Below are 23153 nucleotides of genomic sequence, written 5' to 3'. Positions count from 1 at the left end.
GGGCATTGTTATAAAGTGTGTTATCAGTGGTGTGACTCTGACCTTGTCCTGGTTAGCTCAGCACAGAAGGCTCTGTTCCCTGTGATACACACTGTCCTATCATATCCTCCTCTATGTAGCAGTGTGTGTGTGTGTGTGTGTGTGTGTGTGTGTGTGTCATGCGTGTTTCTGTGACAAAAACAGAGCCAGTCCGGTTCATATTTGCAATAAATAATGTTTCATTGTTGCATGGAGGTGATATCGACAACTCAGCTTAAACAAGTGCACTCAGGAGCAGAAACACACATAGGGCCTGCATTCAAAATGGCACCCTATTCCCTTTATAGTGCACTACTTTTGGTCCTGATAGGGTGTCATTTCAGACAAAGTCAAAAACAATAACGGAAAACCCCAAATACATCAGAACATTTTACAACTTCAGATACCGAAAAATATACAGAAGAAAAACAAATATCTAGTCAGCAAACAGAAGCCAGTCTCAACATCCCACAAAGACAGCCAGCCACAGCAGGAGAGAGATAGAGGCAGGAATTCAATCGCAGTGCATTTCATTGACCTATTGAATAAACCAGCAATTGAACCAATGTGGATAGCTGGAGTTAATTTATATCACCCGTCCCTAAATGGGCCTTAGGAAGCTGTTAGGAAGATTGTTGACGTTCTGTGCGGTTCAAACCGGAATGCATTATGATTGAATACCCGGAAGTGGACAGAAACATGGCACACCTTCTCCCGAGACAAAATGAACAAACAAACAGCACCTCAGACTTTAAAAGCAACAGTGGCAAAACTTCTAATTTGCCTACTTTAGACTGTAATAAATGTTATAAGATCTTTAAAAGAAAAGAGATATTTTTTTAACTTAACCTTATACGACTAGAGATAGAAGTAGTTAAAAATATAAGCTTTTGCCATTTCCTCCCAAGCTGAGCTCTGATTGGGCGAAATACAAGAAGTGAAAGTGGATAAACCTCACCCACTTACTGTGGAGGCCCACCATTGGAGGACCTGGGTAGTGTGGTTAGGGATAGGTGTGGGCGTGACGCAGCAGTAGAAAAATACTCCTATTTTTGTTTGACAGTTTTTCCTCATGTTTTTGTGTCGATGCTGTTGGATGGAACTGTATGTATTTACTCTAGCTAGTGAATGTAATTGCATGTGTCTACTCTACCAAGTGGTCTCAGTAAAACTTGAATTCTGCTTAAAAATGGCTTCTTAACCATTATTAAATATGTCGTTAACCCTTAGTAAACTGCATCAATAGAAAAATTACATTATTTGGGTCTTTTTATATTTGGTTCCAGGTGGATCCTGATTGAATAGTTAACATTCATAATTCAGTTTGACCTAAACAAACCCTGTTGTAGTGATTACTAACCGTTTATAAGCAGAACGTATAGGGTTACGGTGTAACCCTCTAATATACCGTGAATGACTTCAATCTATTGTACAGGTCTATGGTCTACTGGATTCTCATGGTTATTTTGTTCTCTACAAAGTTAACAAATGTTGTGTACTTTGGCTTGCTTTGTAAACACAGGGTGTGGAGTTAGTGGTGGTGAGGGTTGGAGATGAAATCAAAGAACCACCACCTTCTAAATTTGCTACATATCATACCCCAGTTCCAGATCGACCAGTCCCCTTCGCCCTATAGTTTCCCTTATCAGGGGTCAGGGGTCAGCTTGGAGTAGGGTGTTGTTAGTTCTATAATGTCTCTTAGCCGTCGGTCACCACATGCAAATACAACATCTACAACCATGCTATACACATTAGCATGCTATCACATTCACCAGCCAGCCACGTTACATAGCCACAGGCATGGAACACACACACACACGCGCACACACACACACGCGCACACACACGCACACACACACACAGAGACATAATATTTACAGTACAACTAAGGAGCACAGAGTACCTACTGAAGCCCCTTTCTGGTTTTGGGTTCAGCTGAACTGTGTGTGTGTGTGGTGTGTGTGTGTGTGTGTGTGTGTGTGTGTGTGTTTCACTGGACAACACAAGCGAGCCCACCCCTGAACAGCAGAGAGAACCCTGGGTAGCGTGGTTAGGGATAGAGGTCAGCGGTTAGGGGTCGTGGAGAGTAGGAGGGGTCGCGTGGCATCTTTAGTTTAGTGCATTTGACAAGTAAGGCTTCCCCAAGGGGGTGGAGACCATAGAATTAGAGGGTTCTATGTGACTAAACACTCAGAGATATTTGTCTGATGTGAGAGCAATTCTCATCTCGTCTTCTTTCTAATATAGTAACTTTCATTTGGAGATTTAGCACACCTGTAGGTAGAGCAGAGCAGGGTGGTGTCCATAACTCTGTCGAGAACAAATCTGTAATTTAGAACCTTTTCATTCTGAGCTCTAGTAATGCAGCAACAGGGCTTGTGGGGGGGGGGGGGGGGGATTCATAGAGAGTGGGATGGAGCAAAAGAAGTCACAAACACACTACACTGGTAAGACCCTGAAGGGGACATAGATACAAGGTTTAAAAGCGTACACGCACGCATGCACACACACACAGCCAAAAGAAAAACACACACATGCGTGCACACACAGATGAAGGCACTATTGCAAGCAAGGTCCAATTACTATGTGACACAAAAAACCCATCAGCCCCCCTCCTTCCTAGATAGAGACTGGAGAGGCGGGTGTGTGTCTAAGTGTGTCTGTGTGTGTGTGTGTGTGTGTGTGTGTGTGTCTAAGTGTGTCTGTGTGTGTGTGTGTGTAGCTAGTTTCCTCTCTGTGAGATAAGAGAAGCAGCAGAGACACCTGGACCAGTGACAGGAAGTGACCTCGGATCAGCGCTCTGACAACTTCCTGTGTGTGTGGTGAACCAGGAAATGCTGACTCGTCGCTCCCAGTCTGTCATCACTCTGGACTGTCTATAGTGAGAGGAAAATACCTTCACTGTATGCCCATCACCAAATCAACCCAAAGACCCCGCCCACTGTTTGTAATTGGAAGTCTACAGCTTTCCTCCATAGGATCATATTTCCTTTGGAACTCAATGAAAAAAAATATGTTTTTAAATAAGTAACAAGGGACCCACACAAACATTCTCATGGACACACACACACACACACACACACACACACACACACACACACACACACACCCGGCAGGCAGGCAGGCAGGCAGGCAGCCGTCAGTAGGCAGTACATTCAGGTGTTTACAACAGTAACATCTATCAATCCTCTCGGAAACATCCGTCCATCATTCCTTTCTTCTCAGAAATCCACCGGGTCCTCCTCCGCTAGCGCTCTCTTAGCTCCTCCCTTCGGAACCATCCAATCATCATCATCAGCCTTGGGGGGTACCAGCCCTGACCCGTCGACACCGTCTGGTGCGGCCCAGGGGTCGTTGTTGCTAGGGGGGTAGAGGTCGTCATCAACGCTGAAGCCTGAGAAGCCGTCGTCCACCCCGGCATGGTGACCATCGTAGCGCTGGTATGTAGACGCATGGACCTCCTGCTCCCTGGACCTGATCTCCAAAGTACTGTTCCACATCCCATAGCCAAAGTAGATCAGGATACCTGAAGGGGAGACACACACCAATACGCAGGGTGAGACGCACACACATACAGTGAGGGGAAAAAGTATTTGATCCCCTGCTGATTTTGTACATTTGCCCACTGACAAAGAAACGATCAGTCTATAATTTTAATGGTAGGTTTATTTGAACAGTGAGAGACAAAATAACAGCAAAGAAATCCAGAAAAACGCATGTCAAAAATGTTATAAATTGATTTGCATTTTAATGAGGGAAATAAGTATTTGACCCCTCTGCAAAACATGACTTAGTACTTGGTGGCAAAACCCTTGTTGGCAATCACAGAGGTCAGACGTTTCTTGTAGTTGGCCACCAGGTTTGAACACATCTCAGGAGGGATTTTGTCCCACTCCTCTTTGCAAATCTTCTCCAAGTCATTAAGGTTTCGAGGCTGACATTTGGCAACTCGAACCTTCAGCTCCCTTCACAGATTTTCTGTTGGATTAAGGTCTGGAGACTGGCTAGGCCACTCCAGGACCTTAATGTGCTTCTTCTTTTTTGCGACTTGTTCAAATCATAGTCGCTAAGCCTAGCCCATAATCCTATATGTTTTAATAAGGTTTGTATCACAACTAAAGTGTCCAAATTACTTCTTAAAATTAAGCACATTAATCCGCTTTATAAGGGGTGTAGAACCTAACTGGCATACATAAGCAGCACGTGAGTTTCAAGTTTGGGGAAGATAATTTTCACCATAACAATGCACCTTTATAATAAAAGCATTACATGCATAATTGCATTTGTGTTCACTTTGGATAATGGTGCTTTCCGCTAATGGAACATTCACGCTTATAGCCTACTACCATGTGCGCATTGCTGCGATTAAAATGTGAAGAAATAGCCTAATAGTTTAGCAACATTTTAAGCTAAATGTTCTGATCTGTTGCCTCAACCACATTGCCTAAAAAGTTTTTTTTTTATACTAGTGGTTGTATTAATTTGGGATCTATCGCATCCCACAACTGTCCCAGACGGTTTGGAATATTTATTTCTCACACTGAATAGAATAGACTGGCTAGGCCACTCCAGGACCTTAATGTGCTTCTTCTTGAGCCACTTCTTTGTTGCCTTGGCCGTGTGTTTTGGGTCATTGTCATGCTGGAATACCCATCCACAACCCATTTTCAATGCCCTGGCTGAGGGAAGGAGGTTCTCACCCAAGATTTGACGGTACATGGCCCCGTCCATCGTCCATTTGATGCGGTGAAGTTGTCCTGTCCCCTTAGCAGAAAAACACCCCCAAAGCATAATGTTTCCACCTCCATATTTGATGGTGGGGATGGTGTTCTTGGGGTCATAGGCAGCATTTCTCCTCCTCCAAACACGGCGAGTTGAGTTGATGCCAAAGAGCTCCATTTTGGTCTCATCTGACCACAACACTTTCAACCAGTTGTCCTCTGAATCATTCAGATGTACATTGGCAAACTTCAGATGGGCATGTATATGTGCTTTCTTGAGCAGGGGGACCTTGCGGGCGCTGCAGGATTTCAGTCCTTCACGGTGTAGTGTGTTACCAATTGTTTTCTTGGTGACTATGGTCCCTGCTGCCTTGAGATCATTGACAAGATCCTCCCGTGTAGTTCTGGGCTGATTCCTCACCGTTCTCATGATCATTGCAACTCCACGAGGTGAGATCTTGCATGGAGCCCCAGGCCGAGGGAGATTGACAGTTATTTTGTGTTTCTTCCATTTGCGAATAATCGCACCAACTGTTGTCACCTTCTCACCAAACTGCTTGGCGATGGTCTTGTAGCCCATTCCAGCCTTGTGTAGGTCTATAATCTTGTCCCTGACATCCTTGGAGAGCTCTTTGATCTTGGCCATGGTGGAGAGTTTGGAATCTGATTGATTGCTTCTGTGGACAGGGGTCTTTTATACAGGTAACAAGCTGAGATTAGGAGCACTCCCTTTAAGAGTGTGCTCCTAATCTCAGCTCGTTACCTGTATAAAAGACACCTGGGAGCCAGAAATTTTTCTGATTGAGAGGGGGTCAAATACTTATTTCCCTCATTAAAATGCAAATCAATTTATAACATTTTTGACATGATTGATAATTTCTTTGTCAGTGGGCAAACGTACAAAATCAGCAGGGGATCAAATACTTTTTTCCCTCACTGTACACACATGCATACAAACACACGCACGTGCGCACGCACACTCACACAGTGTTAGAGTATGTGGTACATATATACATGTACATTCATCCATCCATTCATCCATCCATCCATTCACTCTTCGGTCCAGTAACGCACCTAGGAAACACCAGACAGCGAAGCGTATCCAGGTGATGGCAGACAGTTTTAACATCAGGTAGCTGTTGACCAGCATGGCAGCAGCAGGAACCCAGGGAACAGCCGGAGCCATGTAGGGCAGTCGCTTAGGGTTCTCTGGCTGCTGCAGGATGATGACGATGAGGAGGGCCATGAAGATGACCAGGAAGATCAGCAGGAGAAGAGCCCACCAGCTGCCATCACCGATGCTGGCCGCTCCTGGAGAAGAGAAGATACAGGAGTGAAATAACTAGAGAAGGAAACGTTCACCGTGCAGAAACTTCATTATTTCAAAGGAATAATATAATATGATAGAATGAAATTATTTAGCAGTTCACAGTTAGCTTGGTTTGTGTAGTTTTAGATGTATGTTGTTTAGTATAAGTCATTTGAGAAATGTGGGTTTGAATCTTACAAAAAATGTGATATAATACAGAAACTAATGGTGTATCAATAGTATAGTTTCAATAGTACTGAGTGTTGAACAGAGATGTCTCCTCACCGAAAATGATGAAGGAGTTGAAGATAAAGACGACGAGGAAGAGGAGGAGGACACAGACTGTAACTGTCTTTCCCGTTGCCGGAGTGGGCCGGTCCATCTTCCCAGGCAGGCCCAATCGGATCCTCATGGTGTAGTAGCGCGGACCAATCAGCTTCTTCAGCCTCCACGACATCCCGCCCTCCGACTCTTCTGATTCGATGCCGGAGCCCATGTCGACGGTGCCATAGTTCGGGTGGCTGGCAGTGTAAGTGGTTTTATCTGGTTTACCAATCAGCATCTCGTTGTCGCCTGGATTACAATATTACAATGTTACAATATTACAATTACAATATTACAATTTACAATGTTAGGGTAATATGGTATTAGGGTAGTAGGATTGGATGTGTGTGTGTGTGTGTGTGTGTGTGTGTGTGCACCTAGCGAGGGGAGATTCTTAGCTCCACAGGTGTTAGTTTGAGATCCTCCGTAGTCATCTCCTTCACTGATTGGAGAGCACACTTCCTTCTCACACTCAGCTAACACGCCCTCCTTCTTCTTATTGGACTGCTCCTCAGACAGGAAGTTCACAAAGCCGTGGATGTCTGATTCTGGCTGGTAGCGTAGCAACAACACACACACACTAACCTGGAAGAGGTAGACAAGAGTGAGAGTTAGTGTGTTTGTGTGTGTGTGAGTGTGTGAGTGTGTGAGTGTGTGAGTGTGTGAGTGTGTGAGTGTGTGAGTGTGTGTGTGTAACTCACCAGTGTGTAAGCCAGTAGTGTTCCTATGGACATCATCTCTATGAGATCTCGTAGGGAGACGAGGAGAGAGAGGAGAGCAGCCAGACAGCCAGACACAACACATGCTACTGCTGGAGTCTCAGTGTAGGGAGACACATGGGCCAGGAACCTAGACACACACACGCACACACACACAATGCGAAAATTATTCATATATGCGTGCGTGTGTTTGTGTATGATCATGTCCGTGTGTGTGTGTATGAGTGTGTGTCCATGTGTGTGTTGTCACCTGAACAACAGTCCGTCTCCAGCCATAGCGTAGATGACTCGTGGCATGGGGAACAGAGAGCCCAGGAGACTGACAGACAGGCCAGCTACAGAACCTACTGCTACTATGTACTTAGCAAAATAACAGCCATGGACAGCAAACATCTCCATCAGAGGAGCGTCTGCATCTATCTCTGTATAGGGAACCATCAGAGTCAGAATCACTGATACCTAGAGATAGAGACAGAGAGAGACAGAGAGAGACAGAGAGAGAAAGAGAGAGACAGAGCGAGAGAGAGAGAGAGAGAGAGAGAGAGAGAGAGAGAGAGAGAGAGAGAGAGACAGAGAGAGAGAGACAGCGAGAGAAAGAGAGAGACAGAGAGAGAGAGAGAGAGAGAGAGCGAGAGAGAGAGAGAGACAGGGTTATGAAGATAAACTCAAGTGTGCATGTGTGCAATCACTGCCCAAACTAACTCTAGTGAGTGGGGTTGTATGTGTGTGAGTGTGGGTGTGTGCATGATTGCGCCTCTGTGATCTACGTAAACTGACGTGTGAAGTCATGCGGCCATCTGTCACAGATCAGAGATCAGAGAGAGATTAGGATGCAGAGATTATGGAGGAAGAGAGAGACAGGAATAAAAGTGCCATCTCTTACTGACAGATTAACAACCTAACCTAAACCAGAGATATAGAACATGTCTATATCTGAAATCATAATGTACATAGATAGTCTATATCTGAAACCATAGAGTATATAGATAGAGTCTATATCTGCCTAGAGAGCGCATACGACGTACATAGATAGCACGCCTGGGGGCTATATCTTAAACCAGGCAAGAGGTCATATCACCCGATAGTGCTATATCTGAAACCATAGAGTATATAGATAGAGTCTATATCTGAAACCATAGAGTATATAGACAGTCTATATCTGAATTTTAAACCATAGAGTATATAGACAGTCTATATCTGAAACCGTAGAGTATATAGACAGTCTATATCTGAATTTTAAACCATAGAGTATATAGACAGTCTATATCTGAAACCATAGAGTATATAGACAGTCTATATCTGAATTTTAAACCATAGAGTATATAGACAGTCTATATCTGAAACCATAGAGTATATAGACAGTCTATATCTGAAACCATAGAGTATATAGATAGTCTATATCTGAAACCATAGAGTATATAGATAGAGTCTATATCTTAAACCATAGAGTATATAGACATACATAGAGAGAGTCCAACCAACCAGAAATCATACATTCCGACAAACTCTTGAGGGCAAATGATGTCATTTGCACCGAATAGGGCATGGACGTGTTCGTGTGTGTGTGTTTGTCCGTGTGTGTGTCTGTGTGTATGCGTGTGTGTATGTGTGTGTGTACTCACAGAGACGTATGCAGTAAGGCAGGTGATGAGGGAAACAGTAATAGCATAGGGTATAGAGGTGTTGGGACTCTTGGCTTCCTCTCCTGTAGTAGCGATGATGTCAAACCCTATGAAGGCATAGAAACATGTTGCCGCTCCCTGCATCACCTGGTATAAACACACACAGGAGAGACACAGAGGTTAAGGGCTGTGTTAAAACACAATCACTTTTGGCATTATGATTCCACCAACAGTTGAACTCGAGTTAGCCTCTAGTTAGCAATGTTGCTATCTAAACCTAGCTAGTAAACTAGGAGAAGTTGACTAATGAGTTGAATATCACAATTCATTGCATATCTACATGCCTACCAATGTATGTGTTTAATAGCGTGTGCATATGTATATAAGTCTGTTTGTGTGTCTCACCCCTGACCACCCGAAGGGTAGGAACCTTCCATCGTCCCAGTTGTGTCCGTTGACGAAGAAGAGTCCGGCCACCATCATGAAGACCCACACCATCAGGTTGATCACATTCAACACATTATTAAACCCTACTGAGTTCTTCACCCCCAGGGCCACGATCACTGTCACTATCACTGCTATCAGCAGGGCCAGGAGGTCTGGGTACGACTGCTCTCCTTTACCTAGAGGGGGAGCGGAGGGAGGGAGGGAAAGAGTGAGGGGGAGCAGAGGGGAGAGGAAGGGAGAGAGGGAGGGGAGGAGGGAGGGGAGGAGGGAGGGAGAGAGCGAGTTGGAGCAGAGGGGAGAACGAGGGAGGGAGGGAGGGAGGGAGGGAGGGAGGGAGGGAGGGAGGGAGGGAGGGAGGGAGGGAGGGAGGGAGGGAGGGAGGGGGGAGGGAGGGAGGGAGGGAGGGTTAAATACACACCACACCGAGAGGTAAACATAAATGTTTTATTTAACCTTTATTTAACCAGGAAAAGCCCATTGAGACCCAGAGTCTCTTTGGAGACCTGGCCAAGAAGGCAGCAACAATCAATACATTACAGAATTAAAATATACAACAATACAATAGAATTCAACAACATGATCCAGCCTAAAATAAGCATTTACACTCCTCTGTAACAGTCTCCCATAAATAATGTAAATTCATTCAGTGGCACTAACATATCTAGATGAAGAATGGATTGTAGACTTGAACCCTGGGGCACATATTAATCTCAAGAAAGCTAGACTTGTGATTGTCAGTATATACATATTGTGTTCTACCAGAAAGATAGTCCCTAAATCAATTTACTGCCCCTTCACTGAGATCAATGTTACTGAGTCTAGCTAGCAACAATTCATGGTCAACTGAATCAAATGCCTTTGATAAATCAACAAACAGAGCAGCACAATGCTGCATTTTATCAAGTGCATTTATGATGTCATTTGCCACTTCTATACCTGCAGTTGTGGTGCTGTGCCCCAATCTAAAGCCAGACTGAACCCCGCTTAGGGCTGTTACGGTGACCATATTACCGCCACACCAGCAGTCACGAGTCATGAAGGCAGTCAAATGCCACGTGACCGTTTAGTCAGGGTAACTTGGCTTCTCAAGCTCTGATGCTGCTGCTGGTCATTAGTAGCCTACCAAACTTACTAACTGCCTGGTACTCAGCACTCTATTGTCCCTCTAATCACTCTGACATTAATGCAAATGTAATTGAAAATCTAATCAAACACTTCCTGAGAGCTCCTGTTGCGCAACATTTTAATAGGCTATGCAATTGCGTGAGAAAACAGTGATGGATTCTATTAAAAAGAGGAGGATCCCATCAGCTTTCTATTAGCTAGGCCTACTGTATTTTATTTGAACCTTTCCTAATATTATGCACATTGCTTCTCTTTACAACAGGAGTATAGCCCACCTGACTGGCATGAAAATAAACCACGGGAAAGCGTCCTCCACTATATACATGCATAGATGACATGTATTTTTTCCCCTGTTTCGATACAGGTGCATGATAATGGTCCATTCTAAATCAAAACAAATGTCACAAATATATTATTTAGTATATGTAAAGGTAATATTAAATCAAGAATAGTCTGATGGGTGGCAAAATTAGCCTATCACTTGTGAATTATATATAGTTGAAGTCGGAAGTTTACATACACCTTTGCCAAATACATTTAAACTCAGTTTTTCACAATTCCTGACATTTAATCCTAGTAAGAATTCCATGTCTCAGGTCAGTTAGGATCACCACATTATTTTAAGAATGTGAAATGTCAGAATAATAATGATTTATTTAAGCTTTTCTTTCTTTCATCACATTCCCAGTGGGTCAGAAGTTTACATACACTCAATTAGTATTTGGTAGCATTGCCTTTAAATTGTTTAACTTGCGTCAAACGTTTAAGGTAGCCTTCCACAAGCTTCCCACAATAAGTTGTGTGAAGTTTGTCTCATTCCTCCTGACAGAGCTGGTGTAACTGAGTCAGGTTTGTAGGCCTCCTTGCTCGCACACACTTTTTCAGTTCTGCCCACAAATGTTCTATAGGAAATTTTCTATAGGATTGAGGTCAGGGCTTTGTGATGGCCACTCCAATACCTTGACTTTGTTGTCAAGCCATTTTGTCACAACTTTGGAAGTATGCTTGGGGTCATTGTCCATTTGGAAGACCCATTTGTAACCAAGCTTTAACTTCCTGACTGATGTGTTGCGATATTGCTTCCATATATCCACATAATTTTCATTCCTCAAGATGCCATCTATTTTGGGAAGTGCGCCAGTCCCTCCTGCAGCAAAGCACCTTCACAACATGATGCTGCCACCCCCGTGCTTCACAGTTGGGATGGTGTTCTTCGGCTTGCAAGCCTCCCCCTTTTTCCTCCAAACATAACAATGGTCATTATGGTTAAACAGTTATATTTTTGTTTCATCAGACCAGAGGACATTTCTCCAAAAAGTACGATCTTTGTCCCCATGTGCAGTTGCAAACCGTAGTCTGGCTTTTTAATGGCGGTTTTGGAGCAGTGGCTTCTTGCTTGCTGAGTGGCCGTTCAGGTTATGTCGATATAGGACTCGTTTTACTGTGGCTATAGATACATTTTTACCTGTTTCCTCCAGCATCTTCACAAGGTCCTTTGCTGTTGTTCTGGGATTGATTTGCACTTTTCGCACCAAAGTACGTTTATCTCTAGGAGAGCGAACGTGTCTCCTTCCTGAGCGGTATGACGGCTGCGTGGTCCCATGGTGTTTATACTTGCGTGCTATTGTTTGTACAGATGAACGTGGTACCTTCAGGCATTTGGAAATTGCTCCCAAGGATGAACCAGACTTGTGGAGGTCTACAACTTTTTTTCTGATTTCTTTTGATTTTCCCATGATGTCAAGCAAAGAGGCACTGAGTTTGAAGGTAGGCCTTGAAATATATCCACAGGTACACCTCCAATTGACTCAAATTATGTCAATTAGCCTATCAGAAGCTTCTAAAGCCATGACATCATTTTTTTTTATTTTCCAAACTGTTTAAAGGCACAGTCAACTTAGTGTATGTAAACTTTTGATCCACTGGAATTGTGATACAGTGAATTTTAAGTGAAATATTCTGTCTATAAACAATTGTTGGAAAAATGTCTTGTGTCATGCACAAAGTAGATGTCCTAACCGACTTGCCAAAACTATAGTTTGTTAACAAGAAATTTGTGGAGTGGTTGAAAAATGAGTTTTAATGACTCCCACCTAAGTGTATGTAAACTTCCGACTTCAACTGTATTATCACTTGTGAATGATGCCCAGTATAAGAAACAATGCCTTTTTTTTGCGACTTGTTCAAATCATAGTCGCTAAGCCTAGCCCATAATCCTATATGTTTTAATAAGGTTTGTATCACAACTAAAGTGTCCAAATTACTTCTTAAAATGAAGAACATTAATCCGCTTTATAAGGGGTGTAGAACATAACTGGCATACATAAGCAGCACGTGAGTTTCAAGTTTGGGGAAGATAATTTTCACCATAACAATGCACCTTTATAATAAAAGAATTACATGCATAATTGCATTTGTGTTCACTTTTGATAATGGTGCTTTCCGCTAATGGAACATTCACGCTTATAGCCTACTACCATGTGCGCATTGCTGCGATTAAAATGTGAAGAAATAGCCTAATTTTAAGCTAAACGTTCTGATCTGTTGCATCAGCCTCATTGCGTAATTATTTTTTTTTGATTCGAGTGGTTGTATTAATTTGGGATCTATCGCATCCCACAACTGTCCCAGACGGTTTGGAATATTTATTTCTCACACAGAAGAGAATAGGTCAATTTTTGGTCTATGGGGGATAGTAGATTGACATAGGCTAGTGCTTTTGCTGTTTGTTAGGCCTAATCATCTTGTTGGCTGACGAAATGTAAATCTGGACAGTTCTTCCAATATCTTCAATATGCACCTCGGAATTGGATAAGGTCGCACGCAGTTGCATCCCTGATGTGTCTGTCTTCACTTGTAGCCTGTGAGAAAGACCTGATCACGTGACGGAGAGCCATGTGAGTGAGAGATGCATCGGATTACGCAGCACACTCAGGGAGAAGGGCACAACGCAGCACTCCAGGCCGCAAAAGCCATGGACTTTTTCAGGGTGCATGACGGCCACAAAGGGATGCAGTCGTGAAATTCGAGGCATTATTAAGTGCTGGTCAAATTGTGAATGAGAGACTATTGGAGTGTATACAGCCTGCGCAAAAAAAACTAAGCAGAGCTCATGCCTTTCAAGCGACTTTTCTCAAATCATCATTAGAGTCTCATCATGCAGCCTTACAATGTATTAAAAATCTAAACATATATCCCAACATTTGTATCACAACTATAGGTACATAAATAACTCTAAATTAAGCATATAGGAGTACCTATTTCTTTGTTAACCACTCAACACAGAATAGCTGCATGTGCGCACTCCCTCAAATCATTTGGAGAAAATATTTATATTTTATTCAGCTTTGTTCAATTGTATTCTTCATACTATAAAATAATATAAAATAATGCCAAGGAATTATTAGCAAATCTTGTCTGCTAAATGAACTAGTGTATCCCACAGCCATTTGGCATAGCCACATCAGGACCAAACATAAGGACAACTCAGAGTATCAGAGTATGCTATTCTGTTCTTCTGAAATAGACTACAATTTCTTCATATCATGCTTCTTCAGACCCGTCTAAAAGAAATAATGGATTTATTGTGAAGGTGTAGGCTATATTACATGGATTTATTAGACTTTTTAAAATGTATGGAAGCCAGGAGATGCTAAATGTGTTTATGTTAATTAACGGTCAGTTACCGTGAGACAGGCAGTTATTTGCTTGACGATCACTGGCTGATGAAATATCGTGACCGCCACAGCCCTAACCCCGCTCACTATGTTCTTTTCAATTAGGATGTTTTTGAACTGTGAGTTCACTAGGGATTCATAGACTTTGGCCAGCATAGGGAGTTGGAAAATAGGACGATAGTTATTCGATCTGAGGGATCTCCACCCTTCAGCAGTGAGAGGACATAAGCTGATTTCCAAATGGTGAGAATGGAATTGGTCCAGAGACTCAAGTTGAAAATGTGAGCCACAGGTTCAGTAATAATACCAGCTGCTATCTTTAAGAGGTAGGTATCCAGGTTGTCTGGACCTGCAGACTTTTTAGTGTCTATTGCCTTTAGTGCTTTACAGACCTCAGTATAAGAAACAGGCTCAAAGTTAAAATGTTTCACACGAGGGCTTATATAATAGTTTACTGTAAAGTTTACTGTGGCTCTCTCTCTTTCTTCCCACCACAGTCTTTCTCTTGAGTCCTGAGCCTGTGTGTTTGTGTGTGTGTGTGTGTGTGTGTGTGTGTGTGTGTGTGTGCGTGCGTGCGTGCGTGCGTGTGTGTGAGCAGAGGAAATGGATGGCAGGCTAGATGGCCAGTGGTTGGAAAGTTACCATTTCCTTTTCCTGTTAGAGAGATTTTGTCTCCCTCTGTCTGTTTACACAGTTCCTAGGCTGTCACACAACTGTCACAACACTGTAGCATAACCCTCGCTACAATCCACAAACAGGAAAACTATCACAACCCTGTAGCATAACCCTCGCTACAATCCACAAACATAAAAAGTAGTGTTCATCTGTTATGCTGAGGAATGAGCTTTCACTGTCTGTTTCTATACTGCTAGCCACTCTATACGTCAAGCTCACATTCAGGAAGGTGAAACCTACTGACTTGTGTTATTGCTCTGCCTGTCAGAAAGGCATGGCTGTTCATCGCACTATATTTCTACGCTGGACACAGCCCAGGTCTCAGGGAAGATTATTTCACAGCAAGTGGAAACACCACACACACCCTCACAAATATACAGCACACACCCTCCTCCCTTCTCCACCCCCTCCCTCCCCTCTCCTCCCCCCTCCAGACTCACCCAGGCCGTTGAGTGTTCCGATGTGTGTAGTCATAAACGTGGAGATGCTTTTATTGGCCAGTGAGTCCGCCATGCTGCTGAGAGCCGACGCCCCCGCGGCTGTACCAATCAGGTACTCCAGGATCAGGTTCCAGCCAATGAAAAAGGCCACACACTCCCCCACTGTCACGTAGCTGTAGGTGTAGGCTGAGCCTGTTGTCTTGGGAACGCGAACCCCAAATTCAGCATAACACACTCCTGAAGGGGAGACACACAAATATCATGTAGCTGTGTGTGCCTTAATGTCCGTGTGTGTGTGTGTGTGTGTGTGTGTGTGTGTGTGTGTGTGTGTGTGTGTGTGTGTGTGTGTGTGTGTGTGTGTATGTGTGTGTGTGTCATTACCTGACAGTATAGAGGCGACAGCAGCGATGATGAAGGAGACGATGACGCCAGGTCCAGCCATCTCCTTAGCAACCAGCCCAGAGACCACGTACATCCCCGTGCCAACACAGCTGCCCACCCCTAGTGACACCAGGTCTATCGTGGACAACACCCTCGCTAGTTTGGTGCCATGGCTGCTGGTACCACCTGTACACACACACTTACATTAGCATACAAGCACATGCCTTAACATAAAACACACGTTAATATCACCCACCCACATATATCCACACATACTGTATACCCACACATATTCCCCCCCCCCCCCCCCCCCCATACACACACATACACACACATTCCCACCTTCATTCACACCCCTAGATAACCCCCTTTAAACATCTACCTGTCCCAGAGTCCAACATGCTCTCTACCGGTTTGGTCCTGAGGACTCTGGAGGTGAAGGAGTGCCATCCTGCCCGCCACTGGACACGCTGCAGCTTACCACGCAGACCTGACATACTGAGGTCACAGGTCAGTGGTTGAGGTCAAGGGTCAAGAGAGGGCTTTAGCTTTTTTCTCTATTTTATCCTCTGGCGTTCACTTTTTCCACTCTCGAAAATAACGTTTATCCTTGTGAAGACGGGCTGAGTGGGAGAGAGGATGGGAGGAAGAAAAGTGTCTTCTCTCTGGTAGTCAGGTGAGGGGGGTGTCAGCAGTTCCTCATGGTGATATAGAAGTGTTGTCTGTTGTCTCAGGTGTCCATCTGTAACAGAAAAGCCCCTGTTTTTACACATACAGTACAATACAGCTGACAACATAAGACACCATGCCTGTGTCTTGTCCACAGCTTCCTGAGTCATCATCACTTCCTGATTAGATCTGACCTGAGATAAACTCAGAGCTGATGGACTGTAATGACTCAACTCCTCCACTCCCCCCAATCTGACAGAACAGATTGTTCTGTTACAGACCCACACAAGCACACACAATATAATTACAGCCATAGACAAAGAATTACAGGGTCGCGCGTCCCAAATGGCACCCTATTCCCGATATAGTGCACTTAGTCCAGAGTACTGGTCAAAAGTAGAGCCCTATAAAGGGAATAGGGCTTTATTTGAGGCACAGTCACGGATTCAACCTTCGAGCGACGAATCCCCTGTCCTCCGCCCAGTCAGTCAACGACTGCACTCATAGAAGATGATTGAATAAAACCATTTGGTCTAAAGTGAACAAGAGTTAATATAAAGTCAGTATGTGCAGCCCGGGTAGGAAAATAACCTGCTCTGATGACTGCTATTACTGCCAAGCTCTTTCCCTCTTTCAATGAGTTTCCTTTCTTTCTCTCTGTTTATTTCTCTATTATTCCCCCTCTGTCTGCACTCATGAAGAGGGGAGAAATCATTTATGTAAAGTGGGCCAACGCACCTCTCAATCATCGAGTACTACTCAATCATCGAACACACACACACACACACACACACACACACACACACACGCCTCTCAGCCATCAACCACTTAAACGAGGCCTGCAATTACCCAGCTGTTTAACCACAGTGGCTGTATGTATGTGTGTGTGTGTGTGTGTGTGTGTGTTGTGTGTGTGTGTTGTGTGTGTGTGTGTGTTGTGTGTGTGTGTGTGTGTGTGTGTGTGTGTGTGTGTGTGTGTGTGTGTGTGTGTGTGTGTGTGTGTACATGTGTGCGTTTCAGTTTAACCACAAAGCAAGGCACAATACAGGAGAGCGGTGGGCATGGCAGCTATTGTCCCTGCAGAGTGTGGGTAATAGAACATAAGAAAGTAGGGATATGATGATGGAGGGATGAGCAGAAGACTGATAAAACAGCTCATCTGTTCCCATCAGACACAGTATTGATCTCAAACACAATGCAATAGGATCTGTCCTCCCTAACTAGAAGAACAGGCGTAAACAGCCCATTACAAAGTCCAGCCGTCCTCTGTCTGTCGATCGATCTGTCTGTCCGTCTGCCTGTTGGCATGCCTGTCCATCCGTCTGTCTGTCATCAAGTTTCCTAGTCATCCACCATAATAATAAATTATTGTTATTCAATCAGCCAATCAATGAGCATGATTCATTGTTGTAAGAGAGTGGTTAGCTGTGTGTTCCAGCCAACATTCTGTCTGACTGACAGAACGTACATCCTGATTCAGCTTCTGGAACTCAGTACCTTAATAAAGCTAAAAGGCCTCATTCAGTCCAATCTGGCAACCGATTCAGTCCAATCTGGCAACCGGCAATGTTCTGATATGGCAACCACTGGACTTCTGAGTAGGTCAGAGTCAGACAGAGGGTATGTCATCGTTGAGTATAGGACCTGACTCAGGAGAAAGGTTCTCTCTCTCCTCCTTTCTTTCAGTTTCTCTCTCTCTCTTTCTCTGTCCTCCTTTCTTTCAGTCTCTCTCTCTTCCTCTCTCCAGTGCTGAGTTCATGAGTGTAGTGAGAGTGGGAAAGACAGCTGGAACGCAGCCCTCCATCTCCTTCTCTCTCTCCTCTCTCTCTCGCCCCTCTCTCTCTCCCCTCTCTCTCTCCCCCTCTCTTTCTCTCCCCTCTCTCTCTCTCTCTCCCTCTCTCTCTCCCCTCTCTCTTCTCTCTCTCTCTCCCCTGTCTCTCTCCTCTCTCTCTCTCTCTCTCTCTCTCCCCTCTCTCTCTCTCCCCTCTCTCTCTCTCCCCTCTCTCTCTCTCTCCCTCTCTCTCTCCTCTCTCTCTCTCCCCTCTCTCTCTCTCTCCTCTCTCTCTCCCTCTCCTCTCTCTCTCTCCCCTCTCTCTCTCCTCTCTCTCTCTCCTCTCTCTCTCTCCCCTCTCTCTCTCTCCTCTCTCTCCCTCTCTGTCCCTCTATATCTGTGTTCCTTTGGATGGCCTTGTATCTGACAACCATGGTAACCATATTGCCAAACTGTGACACATATCTAAAAGGATTACTAACCAATAGGCTGTACACATCACTAGGGCCCGGAGTTTATCCCCCCCTTCCTCTCGCTCTCTATCTCTCTTTCTCTCTGTATGTCTACGTGGCCTGTAGTCTGGTCGGGGGTGGGCTGCTGATGACGGAGATGCAGATGGCTCCGTGATGGTGTGTGTGTGTGTGGAGGTGATTGTATTAGCTTTTATGCACAGACAGGCTCTGTGACAGTAGTGAGGCTCCCATTCACAAACCAAATCAGGTTGTGTGTGTTCTTGTGAGAGGGTGAGTGACACATGCAATAGAACAACGTTTATGAGATCATCTACACACACCAGCGCGCACACACACACACACACACACACACACACACACACACACACACACACACACACACACACACACACACACACACACACACACACACACACACACACACACACACACACACACACACACACAGCTGAAACCTGTGGCTCAGTGATGTTTCATCATTATGCATTACACACACACACACACACACACCTGTTGACAGAATGATTGATCTAAATCCATTACAAACAGGCTTATAGGGAGCAGTCGATGTTACTCCCCGTGACATCTAGCCATGACAGGAGGTGAATTATTGAACTGGTATCCCCATCAGGGTTAAACACATCTTGGGATCTTCCTTGGCATGACGGGAATGTAGCCAAACTAATACAACATAACGGACATGACTATTATCAAGACTTCATCAACACCATATTTTAGCAATAAGGCCTGAGGGGGTGTGGTATATGGCCAGTATACCACGGTTAAGTGCTGTTCTTAGCCACAACGCAACTCAGAGTGCCTGGATACAGCTCTTAACCATGGTATATTGGCCATATACCACAAACCACCAAGGTGCCTTATTGCTATTATAAACTGATTACCAACATAATTAGAGCAGTAAAAATAAATGTTTTGTCATACCCGTGGAATACGGTCTGATATACCACAGCTGTCAACCAATCAGCATTCAGCATTCCGGGCTTGAACCACCCAGTTTATAATTCCTGTTAATGACTGCTGCTTTCAGCACCACGGCCAGCACCACACAGATGAAAGGAGAGAGAAAGGGAGAGTGGGACAGAGGCAGATGTAAAGGAGTGAGAGAGCAGAGAGAGGGGGGAGTGGATGAGGAAGAGAGGTAGAGGAAGAAAAGGAACATGGGGAGGAATGGGTGATGGAGAGAGAGAGAGAGAGAGAGAGAGAGAGAGAGAAGAGAAAGAAGAAAGAAAGAAAGAAAGAAAGAAAGAAAGAAAGAAAGAAAGAAAGAAGAGAGAACTCTCATGACATGTCATTAGAGATGAGCTTGTTCTCAGGCTCCAGGCTTTCTGACACACAGACCTGTCTCAACATCTCAGTGTGTGCATGTGTGTGTTTAAACCTCAGCCCTAAATAATTGAAATCAATTTTTCCAGCTTTTGGCTTCTCAGACAGAGAGAGGAATGTGTGTGAAGGCGCTAATGAAAATACTGCAGTTAGAGAGCTCTCTTTGATCCCCCTCTCTCTCTACCATCTATTTCATGCTCAAACCCAGAGAGGATGGAAAGTTATAACACAATAATATACAGTAACTACCCTATTCTAGCCTATTCTACCCTATCCCTACCCTATCCCCACCCTACCCTATCCTACCCTTACCCTATCCTCACCCTACCCAACCCTATCCTATACTTCCCTATTCTACCCTATCCTTACCCTATCCCTACCCTATCCCCACCCTACCCTATCCTACCCTTACCCTATCCTCACCCTACCCAACCCTATCCTATACTTCCCTATTCTACCCTATCCCTACCCTATCCCCACCCTACCCTATCCTACCCTTACCCTATCCTCACCCTACCCAACCCTTTCCTATACTTCCCTATTCTACCCTATCCTTACCCTATCCCTACCCTATCCCCACCCTACCCTATCCTACCCTTACCCTATCCTCACCCTACCCAACCCTATCCTATCCTATACTACCCTTTCCTACCCTACCCTACCCTTACCCTATCCCCACACTACCCTATCCTACCCTTACCCTATCATCTACCCTACCCAACCCTATCCTATACTTCCCTATTCTACCCTATCCTTACCCTATCCATACCCTACCCTATCCTACCCTTACCCTATCCTCACCCTACCCAACCCTACCCTATACTTCCCTATTCTACCTTATCCTTACCCTATCCCTACCCTACCCTATCCTACCCTATCCTCACCCTATCCCCACCCTACCCTATCCTACCCTTACCCTACCCTCACCCTACCCAACCCTACCCTATACTTCCCTATTCTACCCTATCCTTACCCTATCCCCACCCTACCCTATCCTACCCTATCCTCACCCTATCCTCACCCTACCCAACCCTACCCTATACTTCCCTATTCTACCCTATCCTTACCCTATCCCCACCCTACCCTATCCTACCCTATCCTATCCTCACCCTATCCTCACCCTACCCTTACCCTATCCTCACCCTACCCAACCCTATCCTATACTTCCCTATTCTACCCTACCCCTACCCTATCCCTACCCTACCCTATCCTACCCTTACCCTATCCTCACCCTACCCAACCCTATCCTATACTTCCCTATTCTACCCTATCCTTACCCTATCCCTACCCTATCCCCACCCTACCCTATCCTACCCTTACCCTATCCTCACCCTACCCAACCCTATCCTATACTTCCCTATTCTACCCTATCCTTACCCTATCCCTACCCTACCCTACCCTATCCTACCCTTACCCTATCCTCACCCTACCCAACCCTATCCTATACTTCCCTATTCTACCCTATCCTTACCCTATCCCTACCCTACCCTACCCTATCCTACCCTATCCTATGCTACCCTTACCCTATCCTCACCCTACCCAACCCTATCCTATACTTCCCTATTCTACCCTATCCTTACCCTATCCCTACCCTACCCTACCCTATCCTACCCTATCCTATGCTATACTAAACGAGTTGTACCTCCCAACAAATCTGCTCCCAAGAGAGTTTCCCCAACAGCACAAGTTCAGATGCCCCACCCCCCACGCACGCTATCATCTATAGAAAAAGACTGATTATTGCAGAGGATAGGCGTGCACATGGGCGTGCACCCTACACACGCAGACATTAAGCTATAAACCGGATGATAAGCATCCATTTCGTACGGTCTCTCTCTGTCTCTCTCTCACACACACACACACACACACACACACACACACACACAGCACAGGGTAGCCTTATATCTATCTAGAGGTCCTTCTAAGATAAAATAGCGATCAGATGAGATGTAGCCTACTACGTGATGATATCAGGCAGAGCTCAACATTTACTCTAGCTGTTGATAAACAAATACCTTTATGTCGGGTAATGTAATAACGAAATCGTATCTTCCTCTCCTCTCTCTCTCCTGGTGTCTACTGCAGCTACAACGGGGCTGCGAGTTCCCACCCCCAACACATACACATGCACACGCACATGCACGCCGAGCAGGTGTGACTCAAGAAGGAAACATTTTATCGTCAAACAACAACGCGATCAACTGCAGGACACACATACATACCGCGGGTCAAATACACAATTTTCACACACACAAACCATGACGACACATGCAGAGAGAGTGAGAGTGGGACAGAGATGGACAGAAAGGATGAGAAACATATTCACTTACGTATTCTACCGTGACCCTGGCAGATTAGAGGATGCTCGCTCTCCCCCGGAAAGGCTCGAGCTCCATGTCGGCTGCTGTTGCAGTCTCTCTCTCTCTCTCTCTCTCCTCTCTCGCTCGACCTTTCTCGCTCTCTCTGCCTCTCTCTCTTTCTCTTCCCTCTCTCTCTTCTCCTTCTCTCTCTTCAGCAGCAGCAGCATCTCGCGCATCACCAGGAGGCGGTGGGAGGCGAGAACCTTTTAAATCATTCAGAAGCCTGCTTACACCACGTGACCAGTAATCTATTATTTAGTTATACACCCCCTCCCGCAGCCGAATGGCACTTCGTGACGTCACTTTCGTACTCTGAAGCGGGTCCCGGTTCCTCCGCCCGTCCTGTTCAATAGCCTATAAACGGAGAGAGGCATAGGCTAGCTATAACATTTTTAAGAGCTCTTGTTTAGGCTACCCTAGATACCTTTAACCAAATTGATATTATCCTATTGTAGGCCTATGTAGCCTGCTATGCTGTAAACTAGCCTATTTTACAATTCAATAGGTAGGCCTACTGGAAAATAACCATAATCTGTGGGCTATCTTCCCTTTGTTCCTGTTTAGCTGACTTTAAGTAGTCTAAATAGCTTGCAAGGTAGATAGATGATATATCGATCAGGGGAGGCTGGTGGGAGGAGCTATAGGAGGACGGGCTCATTGTAATGGCTGGGATTGAATTAATGGAACGAGTCAAACGTAGTTTTCATATGTTTGATGTGTTTGATACGGTTCCAATAATTCCATTCCAGCCATTACAATGAGCCCGTCCTCCTATAGCTCCTCCTACCAGCCTCCACTGCTATCTATAGCCTATAGATGATTTCAAACAATGTTTATGTTTTTTTGCTCGGTCTGGTCGGGTAACATTTACCCATAAATTGCCATATAATAGGCCTATTATATCAAGCAATGTCGTTTTTTCCCACACTTTCTGCTTGAGGCCCTTTCATTTGGCAAGTAATTGCTCTGGCTGCACAAGGAGATGGAATGCGTGGGGAAATGACCTGTGGGAGCTGCAGCAACAAGTTCCAACAACCATCCCTCCAGGTATAAAAAGTTACCCGATATTCAGCGGTGA

General features: G+C 44.8%; 1 protein-coding gene across 2 annotated transcripts; it reads right to left on the bottom strand.

Annotated features, from left to right (window-relative positions):
- Positions 1–194: 194 nt before the first annotated feature.
- Positions 195–22268, bottom strand: LOC106591672 (putative cationic amino acid transporter). 2 transcript variants are annotated; one of them, XM_045697763.2, is made up of 12 exons: positions 22046–22268; positions 15841–16200; positions 15459–15644; positions 15078–15314; positions 9119–9336; positions 8714–8860; positions 7342–7550; positions 7074–7221; positions 6750–6957; positions 6334–6621; positions 5814–6050; positions 195–3544 (listed from the first exon to the last, which is right to left on the bottom strand). In XM_045697763.2, the coding sequence occupies exons 2-12, from the start codon at positions 15953–15955 to the stop codon at positions 3240–3242; spliced, it is 2298 nt and encodes a 765-aa protein (XP_045553719.1). In that variant the 5' UTR covers positions 15956–16200; positions 22046–22268; the 3' UTR covers positions 195–3239. The 2 variants fall into 2 exon arrangements, with proteins under 2 accessions (XP_045553719.1, XP_045553720.1); XM_045697764.2 differs by lacking the exon at positions 22046–22268 and adding an exon at positions 21731–21938.
- Positions 22269–23153: the final 885 nt, after the last annotated feature.

The sequence above is a fragment of the Salmo salar genome, chromosome 16 (assembly GCF_965601325.2).
Source record: "Salmo salar chromosome 16, fSalSal1, whole genome shotgun sequence".
Classification (NCBI taxonomy): Eukaryota; Metazoa; Chordata; class Actinopteri; order Salmoniformes; family Salmonidae; genus Salmo; species Salmo salar.
Note: the sequence above shows the minus strand (reverse complement) of the source record. Positions and strands in the feature narration are given on the sequence as shown.

Bases quoted from the DNA above. Each gene is read 5' to 3' on its own strand.
- LOC106591672 (XM_045697763.2), bottom strand. From the start codon at position 15,955: ATGTCAGGTCTGCGTGGTAAGCTGCAGCGTGTCCAGTGGCGGGCAGGA. The intron at 8,861-9,118 runs GTGAGACACACA...TGTTTATACCAG, and splicing joins TACCCTTCGGGTGGTCAGGG to GTGATGCAGGGAGCGGCAAC. The intron at 7,222-7,341 runs GTGACAACACAC...GTGTGTGTCTAG, and splicing joins GGAGACGGACTGTTGTTCAG to GTTCCTGGCCCATGTGTCTC.